The sequence below is a fragment of the Notamacropus eugenii genome, chromosome 7 (genome assembly GCF_028372415.1).
Source record: "Notamacropus eugenii isolate mMacEug1 chromosome 7, mMacEug1.pri_v2, whole genome shotgun sequence".
NCBI lineage: Eukaryota > Metazoa > Chordata > Mammalia > Diprotodontia > Macropodidae > Notamacropus > Notamacropus eugenii.
The window spans coordinates 120,469,386-120,485,815 of NC_092878.1; the positions used below are offsets into that span (position 1 = coordinate 120,469,386).

A 16,430-nucleotide genomic window follows, 5' to 3' on the forward strand; every position below is an offset into this window, starting at 1 on the left:
CATTCATGACTTCATTTGCTAAATAGCATCATGTTTCAGCTATCTCTTATTTCCTCCCACTGACTAAAATTCCACACTTAGAGATTCATCCTTTGGATCAATCAAAGTATCTTCTTTTAATAGCTAGGATTTATAAAGAGCTTTAAAGTCTGCAAAGCACTTTACAAATGTTATCTCACATTTGATCCTTATGACGACCCTGGGAGGTCGATGCTGTTACTAACACCATTTTACAGATAAAGAAACCGAGACAGAGGTTAAAGGCTTGCTGAGGACAGATACACAGATATCTCCTTTTAATAACTAGTACTAGTTTGTTGTGGTTCAGTTGTATCTGACTCTTCATGACCTTATTTGGGGTTTTCTTGGCAAAGACAAAAGGAGTGATTTGCCATTTCTTTCCCCAGATCATTTTGCAGATGAGGAAACTGAGGCAAGCAGCGCTAAGTGACTTGCCCAAGGTCACGCAATAGTAAGTGTCTGAGGCCAGATTCTAACTCAAGGAGATGAACCTTCCTGGTTCCAAGCCCAGTGCTCTATCCACGGCACTACTTAGGTAGCATTTATGTATCATTTTAATATTTGGAGAGTACTTCACAAATACTATCTCATTTGATCTTCACAACAACTCTGGGAGGTAGCCACTATTATTATTATTTAATCATAGTATTCATTTTGATTGACAATATAGTCATTAGTTTTAATAATATGATACTGTCCTTCCCATTTTACAGATGAGGAAACTAAGGCAGAGGTTAAGTGACTTATCCAGGGCCAAATAACTAATAAGCATCTGGAGCCAGATCTAAACACAGTCATTCCTGGCTCCAGGTTCAGCATACCCCTAGGCATCCCTAACATGAACCTACTTCTGAAGGGGAAGCACACACTAAATCATGAATACTTCAAAGGGAATGAGTTGAAATGAGTGGTGGGATGGCTGAATGTAACAGCTGGAAGGAGCTTCAAAAGTCTTTCAGTCAAACCCCTGCCTGAACAGGAATCTTCTCTTTAATTTACTTGCTAAGGGATAGCCAAGCTCCTAACGCCAGGACTCCTGTGATGGACAATTGACTGGAATATAGTAAAGGAGAATAACTGAGAGGAGAAGTGGCCCAAAAGGCCAAATAAAAGAGTTTATAGTGGATAAACTAGATAATAACATATGTAATATATAATAATGTAATAGTACATATTTAAACAATTATGTAAGTAAAATAATAAAGGGGAGGAAAAAGACCTTCTCCCTCCAACCCCAAATGGAGTAGGAGGCACCAGACACAATCTTGACCCATTTCTGAATTTTGCCTGCCACCTCCCCCTTCTGGCACATGTCAAGACAGCCATATTGCCAAGTGTTATTAGTAAGTACGTCACAATCCCAATTCGGATCATGGGGAATAGAAAAAGGGGGAGGTCATCTAGTCTAATCCCTGTTGCTCCCCTTTCTTTATTAAGTGAAGAAACTGAAGTACAGAGTAGCTAACTTTCCTAAGATCACACAGGTAGTAAGGAACAAAACTAGTACTTAGATTTAGGCTCCCTGTATTAGATCCAAAGCTTTTTCTATTACACAACGTGGCTTTCTCTTGAAACCTGTTACCTACATTAGTATAGATTAGAATATGTAACTATAAACTCCCCAACCTAGCCATTTTTGGTCAAGGAGACAGGACTATTTGATCACAAAAAGTTGCACAGCTATTTTCCATTTCTCATTGCCTGGGATGCTGGTCAGCTAGATCATTGTGAGGGATGAGAAAGGCAAACTTTGCAGAATCGTCACATTCTCCTAGATTATACTACTCATAAGCCATTAGTAGATATAAAAACCATTTACTGCATGTCTGAGGTTGTCAGGAATATTGAAAGAAGAGCAGCCACAGAGGAAGCTGGGTGACACACTGGATAGAACACTGGGCATGGAACCAGGAAGACCTACATCCAAATCTGACCTCAGAAACTTAGCAGTTGTGTGACCCTGGGCAAGTCACTTAACATCAGTTTGCCTCAGCTTCCCCATCTCTTTTGCTAATCAGTCATTTCAATTGTGTCTGACTTTTCATGACCCCATTTGAAGTTTTCTTGGCAGAGATACTGGACTGTTTACCATTTCCTTCTCCAGCTCATTTTACAAATGAAGCAAATAGGTTAAGTGTCTGATGCCAGATTTGAACTCAGGGACATTAATCTTCCTGACCCCAGGCCCTGTGCTCTATACACTGCACCACCTAGCTGCCTCCCCTATGTCTAAAATGGCAGTAAATAACACCACCTACCTCCCAGGGTTGTTGTGAGGATCTAGTAAAATAGTAGTTGCAAATGTGCCTGGCACAGAACAAATGCCATAGAAATATAGTCATCATCATCATCATCAAATTAGATCGCATTTATAAAGCATTTAGCACAGGACCTGACCCATAGGAGGCACTTAATACCTGTTTCCTTCCTTATTTTGAAGAAAAAAAATATCAGCGAAGCAAAGCATTTCAACCTGGACAGAAGAGGAATTGTCAGTCTTGGGACTACAGGCTTCCCTGGGGTGTTTAAAACAAAAGGAATCAATCAACAAATTGTTATTAAGTAGTGTACAAAACGGTGCTAGGGGCTCTAGAGCTTTATCACCAACAAGGAGAAGATGTTCATGCTATGCCCATGCTATAGAGCCTGCTCTAACATAGTCATTGGCAGGCCCAGACCGTCAGGAGCACTGACTTCTACGGGACACCTCAGGTCATGTTAAATCGATGCCTGGTAAGTCAAGTTAATTGGCAAATATGCAACATGTTTAAGTGGGTTTTGGAGAGACCATTAAGAAATTGATTACCAATGACCAACTTGCATCAGAGCCCTGCAGTATGAAAGGCAAAACCAAAAACAGTCTGCAATTTCTAAAATAACATTTGAAATTTTTTCCCAATCAACAAGCTTTTATTTTTAAGAGCTTATTTACAAGCGGCAACTAGAAGTGTTTGTGCTGGGACTAAGAAATGGAGAAATAACCCTTCTTGAAGATTCTTAAGCTGAAACTTCAGAGAGCTGGGGACTCCAAGAGTAAGAGGTAAGGAAGGGGAATCCTGCCCCCCCCAAGCATGGGAGATAGCCTACTCGAAGGTCCAAAGGTCAAAGAGAGATGGACATCTTGGGGGGAATAGGAAGCAGGCCAATTTGACTGGAGCGCGGAGCTCACTGGAGAAGCAAAATATAATCAGCATGGAGAGTTAGGGGAGAGAATGGGAAGAGGAATTTCATATGCCAAATAAAAGAGTTAATAGTGAATAAACCATATAATAATGTGTTATATATAATAATATAAATAATATATATTATTTAAATATATAAAAATATGATAAATTGATTACATATAATTTATATACATATAAATGTATATTTTAAAAATACATAATAATATATAAATAAATATATTATATTATAAATATATAATATGTGTATAGATAAATATAATATATATAAATAATAATATATTTTTTATATATAAATAATATAATCAATAAAGGTAATAGGCGGTCACTGAAGCTTCTTGAGTTAAGAAATGATACAGTCTGACATGAGTTCCAGAAATAATAATTTGGCAGTTGTGTGGATTGGAGAAAGAACAGACCAGCGGCAGGGAAGCCAGTTAGAAGGCTGTTGCAAAAGTCCAGCTGAAAGTGGCCATGAGGGCCTGGACTAGAGTGGTTGTGGTATAAGAACAGTCAATCAGCCAATTAATGAGCATTTATTAAGTGCCTACTATGTTCCAGGCCTGTGCCAAGGACAGAAAAGGTAATTATTGGAAAAGAAGTTAGGAAACTGAAATCATTAACACCTTCATTCCTCCATACAAGTTCATTTTCCAGACCCAATGACACTAACCTGTAGCTTTACAGCTCTTTTGATCCAGCTGTAGTTCATATCCAGGAAAGCAACCACATTCCCAAGACACTGGGCTTCGAGGAGAGCAAATCTGGCTACACCCACCATTATCTAGTGATGAACAACCTTTAAAAAGAACAATTTCATTCAGAATTCTAAGGTATTCAAACAGTTAAAAGTCATTCATTCATAAAATGCTAAAGATATAATTTAATGACTATATCCTTTTTAAAACATAGTTTATCACCATAAGTTGTGGCATATGAATATAATGGAATACTACTCTTCCTTGAGAGATGACAAGCAGTCAGATTTCAGAAAAACCTAGAAAGATTTATGTGAACTGATCCTGAATGAAGTGAGCAGAACCAGGAAAACACTGTACCAAATTACAGCAACATTGTGAGATGAATGACTTTGTTAGACTTACCTCTTCTGAGTAATGAAGTGATCTCAGACAATTCCAAAAGACTCGTGATGGAAAATGTTATCCACATCCAGAGAAAGAACCATGGAGTCTGAATGCAAATCAGAGCATACTATTTTTTCTAATTTTGTTTTTGTTTTCTCTCTCATGGTTTTTCCCTTTTTTTCTGATTCTTCTTTTACAACATAACTAATGTGTAAATAGTTTAATATGATTGTACATGTATAGCCTATATAAGATTGCATGCTGTCTTGGGGGTGGTGGGGATGAGGAGGCAAAAATTTAGAACTCAATCTTATGAAAGTGAATGTTGAAAACCAAAAATAAATAAATAAATTTTTAGAAAATAGTTTATCACCTAAGCTAAGCCCATTAACCTGGACCATGCAGGATTCAATCAATCAATAATCATTTATTAAGCACCTACTATAACCCAAGCACTGTGCTAAGGGCTGGGGGATATATTTTTTTAAAAAGTCAAAAGATCATGCCTGCCCTCAAGAAGCTTACAGACTAATGGAGGAATTTATAATTTCACAAATTCGGTCTTTTTTTTTATCAGCTGAAATCAAACTGAAGAAATCAAGCTGGTCCCTCAGCAATGAAGAGGGAACAATTTCTTCAAGTCTTAGCAAAAATCTCAACTTTTGTAAGACTTTTACTAGTCCCCATTAATACTGGTACCATCCCTCTGAAATTATCTTCAAGTTAGTCCTGTATGTACCTTGCTTGCGAATGCTTACATATTTTCTTCTCCATTAGATCGTGATCTCTTTGAGGGCAGAGCACCCAAAAAGGATTTAAGCAACGCTAATTGACTTGACTTCCTTGAAACACTTTTGGCAGGTGGAACTGAAGTCCACCTCCAAATGGCTCATTCTTTTCTACTCCTCTAAGCCTCTGGAAAGCAGATTCACAGCAAGCTTCAATTTTTATTGATTTCAGGGAGACAGCATGGACTATTAGACTCAGAGTCAGGAAGACTCCTATATGCTAGCTTACATTATATAGCACTTTAAAGTTTTCAAACTGCCCTACAAATATTATCTCATTTTATTCTCATACCAACCCTGGGACATGTGTGGTATTACTATTCCCATTTTACAGATGAGGAAACCAAGGCAGCTAGAGGTTAAGTGACTTGCCCAGCTAGTAAGTATCTGAAGCTGAATTTTAATTCAGATCTTCCTGACTCCAGGTCTAGCACTTTGTCCACTCTGCTACCCCACTTCAAATTCTTACTAGTTGTGATACTTTGGGCAACCACTTAGCCCATCTGTGCCTCAGTTTGCTCATCAGCAAAATGAGGGAGACTTAGTGACCCTTTCCAGCTTTAAATCTATGATCTTATGACTCTTCCTTTCTCAATGAGCCTTACTCTTTCATTTTCATGAATTTTGCATCTTATCTTCTCTATTTTTTCTTGTCAATGAAAACTGATATAGTTTAAACAGAATGAAGGTTCTTCTTCTCTGTTTTTGAATCATGTCCAGGCTTCCATCAATGTTAGCCTCCATGGAGACTAAGCTAAAAAAAGGTAGGGGAGATGAGTAAAGAAGACTGAAGGTGGAAGTCAAGAGGGATTTATATATTGCATAAATTAAATTACTAAGACCCACCACTATTACTGGCTATGTGACCTGGGCAAGTAACTTAACCTCAATTGTCTCCAAAAGAAAAAAAAGGATCCACCATTTAACAGCTCTTCATCCCAATACACTTTAACTATAGTTTAGGGATAAGAGAACCAATGTCTTAAATCTAATTAAATTGAGCATACTTACCACTGCATGTTTTTCCATCTTCCTTGAGCACTGACCCTTCAGGACAGAAACACACAGGACCATCTGATGTCATGACGCAACCATGGCTGCATCCAGGGTTATTGCTTCCACAGGAAACTAATTCTGGTTATTTGGAGGATAAGATTCTGGTTAGCGTTCAACCAAGTTACTGCCATTTATTTAAAATGAATTTCTAGTAAACCACAAGAGCTCTTCTGAAAGAGTAAAGTTAAATAAAGATCTGATATTTAGAACTGCTACAGTCAGGGTAGGTGTAAAAATAAAAGAAGTATTTAAATAGATTGGGATTTGTAAACTGCCTCTTTTGGCTTCTTCTAAAACATTCTTCTGTCAAATATTGCTTTAATAATCATTAGCCCTACTATGGCATTTGCCAACACTGAAACGGATTGAATCTGCTAAGCATGATTTTCTGGGACTTCTCAGCACCACAGTGGTCTCATTCTTGGAGTATAAGACAGCTAATACTTTAGGCATCATTGTTCAGTAGGAGTTGCAAACCTCACCAATAAAAGCCATTGAATTCTGAAATCCATAGTTCCTTTGGCTGCATTTTACCCACGAATGGAACACTTGGTTCCTGAGGGAACTCTGCTTCACCTTCCTGTCTTTCTCTTCACAACTTTCCATCCCTTTCTATATTCTACTCCTGATTTGTCCCTCCCACCTCCAGAGTTCTTTCTAGGTCAAAGCAATTTTCCTATTTAGCTCAGCTTTGTCTTCTCCAAGGTGTCAAATATCTTTGGAACTATCAGACAACATAAATATAACATCATAATTTTTGACGGCAGTTTTCTCCAAACCTAAGTAATTCATATGGTGATGGATTTAGAGCTAAAAGGAAGCTTAGAGGTCATCTAATCTAATAACTTTAATTTGTAGATGATGAGGTTCAAACACTTGCGCAAAGTCACATGAGTATAACCATCCATGGCAGAAGTTGAACTCAAAACCAGATTCTCTGAGTTCAGATCCCCAGTTTTCTACTATACTCCAATAAGGTTAAAAGTTATGGATGAATTATTATAATGGTGGAAGGAGATGTCAAGAGTTTCCTATCTGGATGAAATCTTAGATTATGATCAATGTGTAATCTAGCACTTTATCAACTGGAGGCTTTTACTTGGAAACTTTAGATGAACCATAATCCTATTGGTGTATAGGTCACAATCCCTGTTTTCTTCCTATGCAATTCTTGTCCACATTTTACCATAAATGCTCCATAAAATATCTACCCAGAATACTGGAGGCCTTCCTCTTGGTTTTTGTTGGCTTTCTCCTCGCTTTTATCTCAAGTACCAGTGTGCCCACTTGAGTTGCCCATCTATAATATCTTATTTGTTTTCTTTTCTCTTTATCTGAAGGGCACCAGGGTACCACTCTGGCTGCCCACCATATTGCCCATCATGACTGGGCACTTCCTTTTCTGGCCATACATATCCTCAGTGTCTTCCTGCACTCCATTTACTGAATGCAAGTCATTACTGGTAACACGCTGAAGCCTACTTATGCTTTTGTGTCTTTCCTTTGGGTTATTTGGAATTTTAACTCTTCTGAGATCATGGTGTCCCCTAAGTCACAGTTGCATGGCATCACTGAGAAGAGTATTGCTGTCAAACAGATGAACAGTAATTAGTAGTTTGGAATCCTTGCCCAATCCTCATATAATCAAGCCCAGCATGGTGCTGGAATGGTGGATTTGGGTTCAAATTCTCATTCTATAAATTACTCTAAACCTTTTGTGACTCAACTTACTGGGACTCAATTTCTTACATCTGTAAAATGAGAGGTGTTGGATTGGGTGCTTGTCATGCTAAGGCCATGACATTTCCAAATCTATGAACTTCCTCCTTCTGCTCACTATCCAGCCTTGTGCAAGGTGCACATGGTGACGGACTATGGGTTGCTTATCTGATTGCAAAGAAATGGAAAGAAAATAAGCATTTATTAAGCATCTGCTATGTGCCAAGGCATTGTGCCAAATGCTGTACAAATACTATCTCATTTGATCCTTACCACAACCCTATGAGGTAGTGGCTATTATCATTCTTATTTGTTGTTTGTTGTTTTTTTCCAGTTAAGGAAACTAAAGCAGATCTCTAGAGGTTAAGTGATTTGCAGATCATCAGCAACAACAGGACTCAAGTCTCCCTGGCACTCTATCCACTGTGCCATCTGGTTACATAGCATGATCAGGTGAATATGTGATTTTTATTCTTTGTTATCAACTAGAAAGCTGCAGAACTGAACCTCTGTGATATTGTTCAATACTGAACCAATACTAACTAACCAGAAGAGCAAAGAAACTGCATACTCTTTGATGTAGCAATACCACTACTAGGTCTGTATTGAGAAGAGATCAAAAATAAAGAAAAAGAACCTACTTGTACAAAAATATTTATATCCACTTTCTTTGTGGTGGCAAAGACCTGGAAATTGAGGGGATGCCCATCAATTGGGGAATGACTGAACAAGCTGTGGTATATGGATGTAATGGAACACTATTGTGCTGTAAGAAATGATGAGCAGGCAGACTTCAGAAGAACCTGGAAAGACGTACATGAACTGATGCAAAGTGAAGTGAGCAGAACCAGGAGAACACTGTACACAGTAACAGCAATATTTTACAATGATCAACTATAAATGACCTAGCTCTTCTCAGCAATACAATGATCCAAAACAATGTCAAAGAACTCATGATGGAAAATGCCATCCACCTCCAGAGAAAGAACTGATGGAGTCTGAATGCAGATTGAAGCATACTATTTTCACTTTTTTTGTGGCCTTTTCCTTTTTATCTCTTTCTTCTTCCACAACATGACTAACATTGAAATATATTTTTGGGTGACTGTACATGTATAACCTGTATCAAATAGATGGGAGAATGATAATGGACAAAATATGGACAAAAATAGAGAAGATAGAAATGCTGAATCCTCACTTGGATTCTGTTTTTTCTGATAAAGAAAACAGGCTTGACCTAACCTTATGTCCTTCTGTAACAGGGCTCATAAACTGGCAGATCACTAATACTGAAGTTAGAGTTTACTGAGATTTTAATAGAGCATTTGATAAAATCTCCCATGCTTGGAGAGAGTGCTCTAGAACATAACTCTAGAACAGGAAGAGAACTCAGAAGCCATCTAGTCCAACTCTGCTCCACTTGTGTTACAGATGACATAACTGAGTCTGTGAGAGAGTCTACATCATGCCTTGACCAGGGTCACACAGGTACTAAGTGACAGAATTGGGACTTGAACCCACAGCCTCTGTTTCTTCTGTGCTCTAAAATCTACTAACTAGACACCTCTAGAGTCCAAGAAAGACTGGGTTCGAATCCTCCTTCCAATACTATATAACTATGAGCAAGTCACTTAACTTCTAAGTTTCAGTTTCCTCGTCTCTAACATAGGGATAATAATTACATCTGCCCCACAGGGTTATTGTGAGGATCAAACGAGATCAAGAATGTCACATGCTTCACAAACTTTAAAGCAACTATATAAATTTCAGTTATTATTAATATTCAAAGAGTCACTGCAATATGTGGAGTCCTCCTCCTAAATATTCACAGGATCAAAGAGCAAGCATTTTTTCTTTTCTTTTCTTCTTTAGGCAAGCATGCTTAAGTGACTTGCCCAGGATCACACAACTAGTAAATGTCTGAGGCCAGATTGAAACTCGGGTCCTCCTGACTCCAGGGCAGGTGCTCTATTTACTGCATCACCTAGCTGTCCCACAAATATTTCTTATTAACATATACTATCTGCAATGTACGGTAATAAGCTCTGATGACACAAAAATAGAACACTCCCTTCCCCCAAGGGGCTAACATTCTTATCAGAGAGAAAACAAGTATATAGATTGGGAGATGGAAGAGGCCTTGGACATCATCTTGCCCATAAGGCACCTAGTCCTAAAGGAATTAGAAAGAGACTGAGTAAGGCAACCAAAGAAGGCTGGTCCTGGAGGTAGAGTAATTGGGTTCAAATATTTACTTGTCCTTCCTTTACTTGTGTGACCTTGGGCAAGTAGCTTAACCTGTCCTGGTCTCAGTTTATTCATCTGTAAATGAAAAAGTATCATCCCTACTTTTCTTTCCAACACTAAATCTGTCATCCCATGAATATTTAGGAAACTTTTTCATATTTTTCTTTTTCATATATTTCATATTTCATGTCAATTAATTTTTGATTAACAATAATGATAGCTCACATTTATCAAGTTGCTTTGAGGTTGGCTGAATTTGCCTCAGCAGTCCTTCCCAAATCAAGAGCTATGATCTTAGTAGGCCAATTTCCAACAAATTGTCAACTTCTGATGCTTTTTCAAACCAGACACCAAGGTCAGTTAGCACTATTTCACCATCTCACTTTGAAAAGGCAGGTTGCAATTCTTTATGGAAGTCAAAATCCTAACCAGAAAACTAATAAACTCAAAATTATATAGCAAGGGCCCTGAAATCATGATTGTAGGTCATCTTGATGGTCTGACGGCTGTATCTTCTCTCTGAGCACACACTCACTAAGGGTCTGATGCTAAAAATGAAAATGGAGTTCTTAAAGAAACTGACTCTTTCAGTTCAAACTATTCACTCTAGTTTAGCAATTTTTGCTATCAATCAAATACTTTCTCTTAGACTCTTAGAATTAATGGGATGGCATTTCTCCAAGAAGGAAACTAGACAGAAAACTGCTATTAGAGTAAGAGGTATTAGTAAATCTCATTAGGCAAATATTTCCACTCAACCCATGAGTGGACTTTGTGGTCCAAGGCTGGTCGTCTTGGTCTTCTCTGTCTCCTGACTAGATTGATTATGGAGTAAAAATACTACATTCCTTTAATCCAGCTGAAGCTGCTGCATTCTCAGAAAATCTATCCTGGAAGTAAAGCTGTGTGGAATGTTCAAGGGGAGCTCTGGAATTTTCAGGGAATAGACTATGAAAGCAGATGTGTATTTGATCCAAGAAAAATTTTCAATCCAAACTCATTTATTTTCCATTTCCTACATAGTAGGCTTTGAGGGTCACTCATTACAGACTTTAAACCTAGCTAAATGTTGTTTTTTGATCTTCATTTTTGACTAGGAGAATTGGATTAAAGTGAGGCAAGATTGCACAAAGTCGTCAGCCTCACTCTTTCTTCCCAAGTCATTGAAATCCATTGGCAGGAGAAAAGTCAAGATAACTAGCGATGTCTCTATGTGCAGTGAATGATCTCGGCATCTTTAATGCCTCATCAAGCTCTAAGTGCTCCCTCCATGACACCTGTTTCACCTACCTTCATGGCCACCTGGAATAAATTGTTCTGATCTACCCATTCTGCTGGAGAAAGTCTTCACATGCTTGGAATAGATGGACTTGAGGCCTGTCAGTTACCCTCAGCTTGGTTTAGCCCATCTACCAAAACAGTTTTGCTGGGATGTGGCTACACTCATTCTACAGCTTCTTGGAGTCATATGTGAAAGCTGGGTGAATCAGATGGACACCAAAGGTCAACGGGCAGCTGTCCCATGTGAGGTACTAGTCCTCCTGAACTGCCATATACCCATGTCAAAGGGACATATTCTCCCCTCCCCAAAGCTGTATAGGTTATGGAAATGTAAACAGTAGTAGAACCAGAAAGGGGAGACAGTGTGCTGAAGGCTCAAATATCTGCTGTATAGAGATCAACCAGAAATAGTAACACCTCCAATATTTTTGCCTGATCTTTTAAAATTCAAGGTAGACCTGAAGGAAGAAGGAGATATTGGTTATGGAGTAAGAAAACTTTTGTTCAAATTCCAGTTCTTTCACTTACTGTCTGTATAAATGTTTGCAAGCCACTTACCCTACCTGACTCAGTTTCTTCATCTGTAAAATAAAGTCAGACTAAATGTCTTCAAACATCCTTCCAGCTCTAAATCTATGATCTTTTGATATGTACTTCTTATTCCTCATGCAATAAAAATAGTGATAATCATTGGAATCTATATAGTAAAGTACCTTTTCAAATATCTCATTTTATCCTCACAACAGTCGACTGGCTGCCTTCTATCATCTATGTATAGAATCAATCATATGCTCTATTGTTTAGTGGTTTCAGTCCTGTCTGACTCTTCATGAGTCCATTTGGAGTTTTCTTGGCAAAGTTACTGGAGTGGTTTGTCATTTCCTTCTCTAGCTCATTTCACAGATGAGGAAATTAAGGCAAATAGGGTTAAGTGACTTGCCCAGGGTCACACAGATAATAAGTGTCTGAGGTCACATTTGAACTCAGGTCTTCCTGACTCTGGGCCCTGTGCTCTATCCACTGGGCCACCTACCTGCCCATATCTGCTATTAACCTTTGTAAACAGAGTCTATTTCCAGTAGAAAGAGCTAAGAGGGCCATTCCTACAGATATGTATAGGGGACGGACACATAATGGCATGATTTGAGGGAAATAGAAAGGTTCTCTCTAAAATTTCCCCTTCTGGCCTGAAATCCTTATTCTGAGTCAGCTGTCAATAGGTTATAGGTTAATGCTGGACTTGTTGTCTCTAGAATATTGTTGTTGCTTGTCTGCGTCAAGAAGGTGATGTCATGACTTGAAAGTGAATTGGATTTAAGTGAGGTAGGGCTGTGCAAAATCACCAGCCTCATTTTCTCCTCCAGAGTCATTTGGATTCAGTGGCCAGATATGGACCAGGACAGCTGGAGATGACCAAGGATACAGGGGACCTTGGCCGTTTTAAGTTAAGGTGTTTTCCAAGCCTCAGTTTGACTGAGGCAATGCCCATTCAGTGACTAAGGCTAGGTTAAAAAATAAGGCTAGGAATGGCTTCTTTTACCTAGTCAAAAAAAATCAATCTGGGAGGGGAAGACCCTCAGGGATTCTGGCAAAACAGAAACAATTGCTATTTACACTCTCTCTGAGCCAAGGGCCAAACCTTGAACCCACAAGACTGCACTGTAATCTGAAAGCCTGTTACCTCTTCTATTAGCATATTAGCATGGATTAGTTGAGGGGATTAGGGAGTTGACACCTTAGTGCATTAATAGTACCCACTTCACAATTTTGCCTAAGGCTGGCCTGGGGTGTGGCATTGATTAGTGTGGGAGAAATCTATATAAATTCTGCTTGACTGAACAGAATTTTAGGGGATTTTTATGATTGGCAAAAACTTTGTAAATCTTACAAAAATTCATGCTTTTCAGTCACTTAATGGGGCTATTTTCAGACTCTAAAGGGTAAACATCATTATTTAATCATATTAAGGGGATCTAGGACAGAGACTGCTTCTTTTTTATTTTGGTCATGCCCAGTACCTAGCCCAGTATTGGGCAAGGTATCTGTGTGGTTGAGTCATCGCAGTCATGTCCAACTCTTCAGGACCTATTTGGGGTTTTCTTGGCTAGATCTACTGAATCATTTGCCATTGCCTTCTCCAGATCATTTTACAGCTGAGGCAAGTAGAGTTAGGTTAAGTGCCTCCCCCAGCTACTAAATATCTGAGGTGGATTTGAACTCATGAACATGAATGAGTCTTCCTTATTCCAAACCCAGCACTCTATTAACTGCACCACCTAGCGGTCCTAGGGTACACAGTAGGCATTTAATGAATGGTTACTGACTGACTGATTGATTTCATGTTTCTCATTATCAAAATTACAGCATTTACTTCTCAAAGGAATTTTCTAAATACATTCTTAAATATGATCAATTTCATTTGTTGATATACTATTATGATATATGAAGTATAGGCTTTTAAAATCCAAATTCTAATTTGTAAATATTGTGACATAGAATTAATTCATGTGTTTTTTTCTTGGACAAAATAAAAATATATTTGGAAAGTATTTTTAGTGACAATTTTTTTTTGACATTTCACAATGTGATATCATTAGCACCTTAACCAACGTAGGTCAATATCTGTTTTGCAACTTCCAGGATTAGAAGGTTTCCTAGAGCATTTAATTTACTGCCTTGGATTACAGAGGCAATGTAAGTCAGACGCAGAATTTGAACCCAGAACTTCCTGGCTCTGAGACCTACTCTCTGTTCTCTGTACTACGTTACCTCTCATAACATGATCCTTTCCAAAAATGGCCAACATTTTTAAGCGTTGGAAGAATGGACATAATATCAAATGGTAGATTTTGGACATACATATACACATATTTACCAAATTCATCAGATATTAAAATTTTTTAATATACTGATACCTTATTATTATTCTGTTTTGAAGATTTGTGACATGGGACCAATGTACAACGTTTCAAAGTTAAACTGAAATGTTGATTCTTTAGTGATATCTTTGACAGTATCTAAGAGGCATATCTTGAGTAACATTACCCTAATTTATGCTGCTTCTCAGTCATATTTTACATTTAAACGCTATCAGAGAGGCCCCTAGAATGTTGTTTGGCTGACCTTTCTCTCTTTTTTAATAGTATTTTTACCCAATTACATGTTAAGACAAATTTTAACTTTTTTTAAAAATTTTGAGTTCAAATTCTATCCTCTCTCAAAATTCTATCCCTCTCTCTCCCCTTTCCTTGAGATAGTTAGCAATCCAATATAGGTTATACATGTACAATCATGTAAAACGTTTCCATGTCATTTTATACAAGAAGATTCAAACAAAAAAAGGAAAGGAAGGAAGGAAGGAAAGAAGGAAGGAAGGAAGGAAGGAAGGAAGGAAGGAAGGAAGGAAGGAAGGAAGGAAGGAAGGAAGGAAGGAAGGAGGGAGGGAGGGAGGGAGGGAGGGAGGGAGGGAAGGAAGGAAGGAAGGAAGGAGGGAGGGAGGGAGGGAGGAAGGAAGGAAGGAGGGAGGGAGGGAGGGAGGGAAGGAAGGAAGGTGGGAGGGAGGGAGGGAGGGAGTAAGGAAGGAAGGAGGGAGGGAGGGAGAGAAGGAAGGAAGGAAGGAAAGAAGGAAGGAAGGAAGGAAGGAGGGAGGGAGGGAAGGAAGGAAGGAAGGAAGGAGGGAGGGAGGGAGGGAGGGAGGGAAGGACGGAGGGAGGGAGGAAGGAAGGAAGGAAGGAAGGAGGGAGGGAGGGAGGGAGGGAGGAAGGGAGGGAGGGAGGAAGGGAGGGAAGGAAGGAGGGAGGGAAGGAAGGAAGGAAGGAAGGAAGCAAGGAAGGAAGGAGGGAGAGAGGGAGGGAAGGAAGGAAGGAGGGAGGGAGGGAGGGAAGGAGGGAGGAAGAAAAGAAGGAATAGTATGTTTCAGTCTGTATTCAAATAATATCAGTTCTTTCTCTGGAGGTGGATAGTATGTTTCATCATGAGTCCTTTGGGATTATCTTAGATCCTTGTATTGCTGAGAATATCTAAGTCATTCACAATTCATCAGACAATATTGCTGTTACCGTGTACAACATTCTCCTGGTTCTGTTCACTTCATGCATCCATTCATGTAAGTCTTTCCAGGTTTTTCTGAAATCATCCTGCTTGTCATTTCTTATAGAACAATACTACTGGAATAATCATATATCAATATAATCATATACCAAAACTTGTACAACCATTTCCCAATTGATGAGCATCCCTTCAATTTCCAATGCTTACTGGCTGACCTTATGGCTTCTCTTAAAGCCATATGGTCTTTTAGAGTCCTGGCTCTGTCACTTGCTAGCTGTCACTAACTAGCCTAAGTCACTTAAATTCAATTTAGTCGTCTGCAAAACACAGATAATGTTTGCACTACCTGTCTCATTAGCTTGTGAAGAAAACATTTCTGGACCTTAACATGAGTAGTGATTATTATTAATGCTATTATAATCTTATTCCTAAAGAACAAATACTCCCACCCCCATAACATTGTTGCACCAAATATCCTTGTTGTTCAATTATTTCAGTTGTGTCCAACTCTTCATGACCCCATTTAGGGTTTTCTTGGCAAGGATACTAAAGTGGTTTGGCATTTCCTTCTCTAGCTCATTTTAGAGATGAGGAAACTGAGGCAAACAGGGTTAAGTGACTTACCCAGGATCACACAGCAATTAAGTGTCTGAGACCACATTTAAACTTAGAAAAATGAGTCTTCCTGACTCCAGAGCCAGCATTCTATCCACTGCACCACCTAACTATGTGAATATCATTTCCCAACAACCAATTAATGACATAAGTTGGGTAGGATATTCCCATATTCAATTTCATTCTTTAATACAGGCAGCCAGATTAGATTTAAGTGTATCTAGAGGAGATCATTATTGGAAGCAACGTAACTGTGAGAGAATTGTGGAATGCAAGGTATCTAGGAGGGAGAAAACGCTACAAAGGCATGGGGGAAATCTCAGATGTTATTAATACCCAAAAAGGTACCCAAGAAAAGAGAAACAACTACTAACCTATTTGTCAAC

The 16,430-nt window shown here is 38.7% G+C and overlaps 1 protein-coding gene across 1 annotated transcript in view; it reads right to left on the bottom strand.

Moving 5' to 3' along the window:
• Positions 1-16,430, bottom strand: part of EGF (epidermal growth factor) — a 143,017-nt gene that overhangs the window by 71,191 nt on the left and 55,396 nt on the right. The window contains exons 9-10 of the mRNA XM_072623378.1: positions 6,088-6,210; positions 3,877-4,002 (exon numbers count right to left, since the gene is read on the bottom strand). Coding sequence (XP_072479479.1) covers positions 3,877-4,002; positions 6,088-6,210 — 249 coding nt within the window. The remainder of the gene's footprint in view (positions 1-3,876; positions 4,003-6,087; positions 6,211-16,430) is intronic.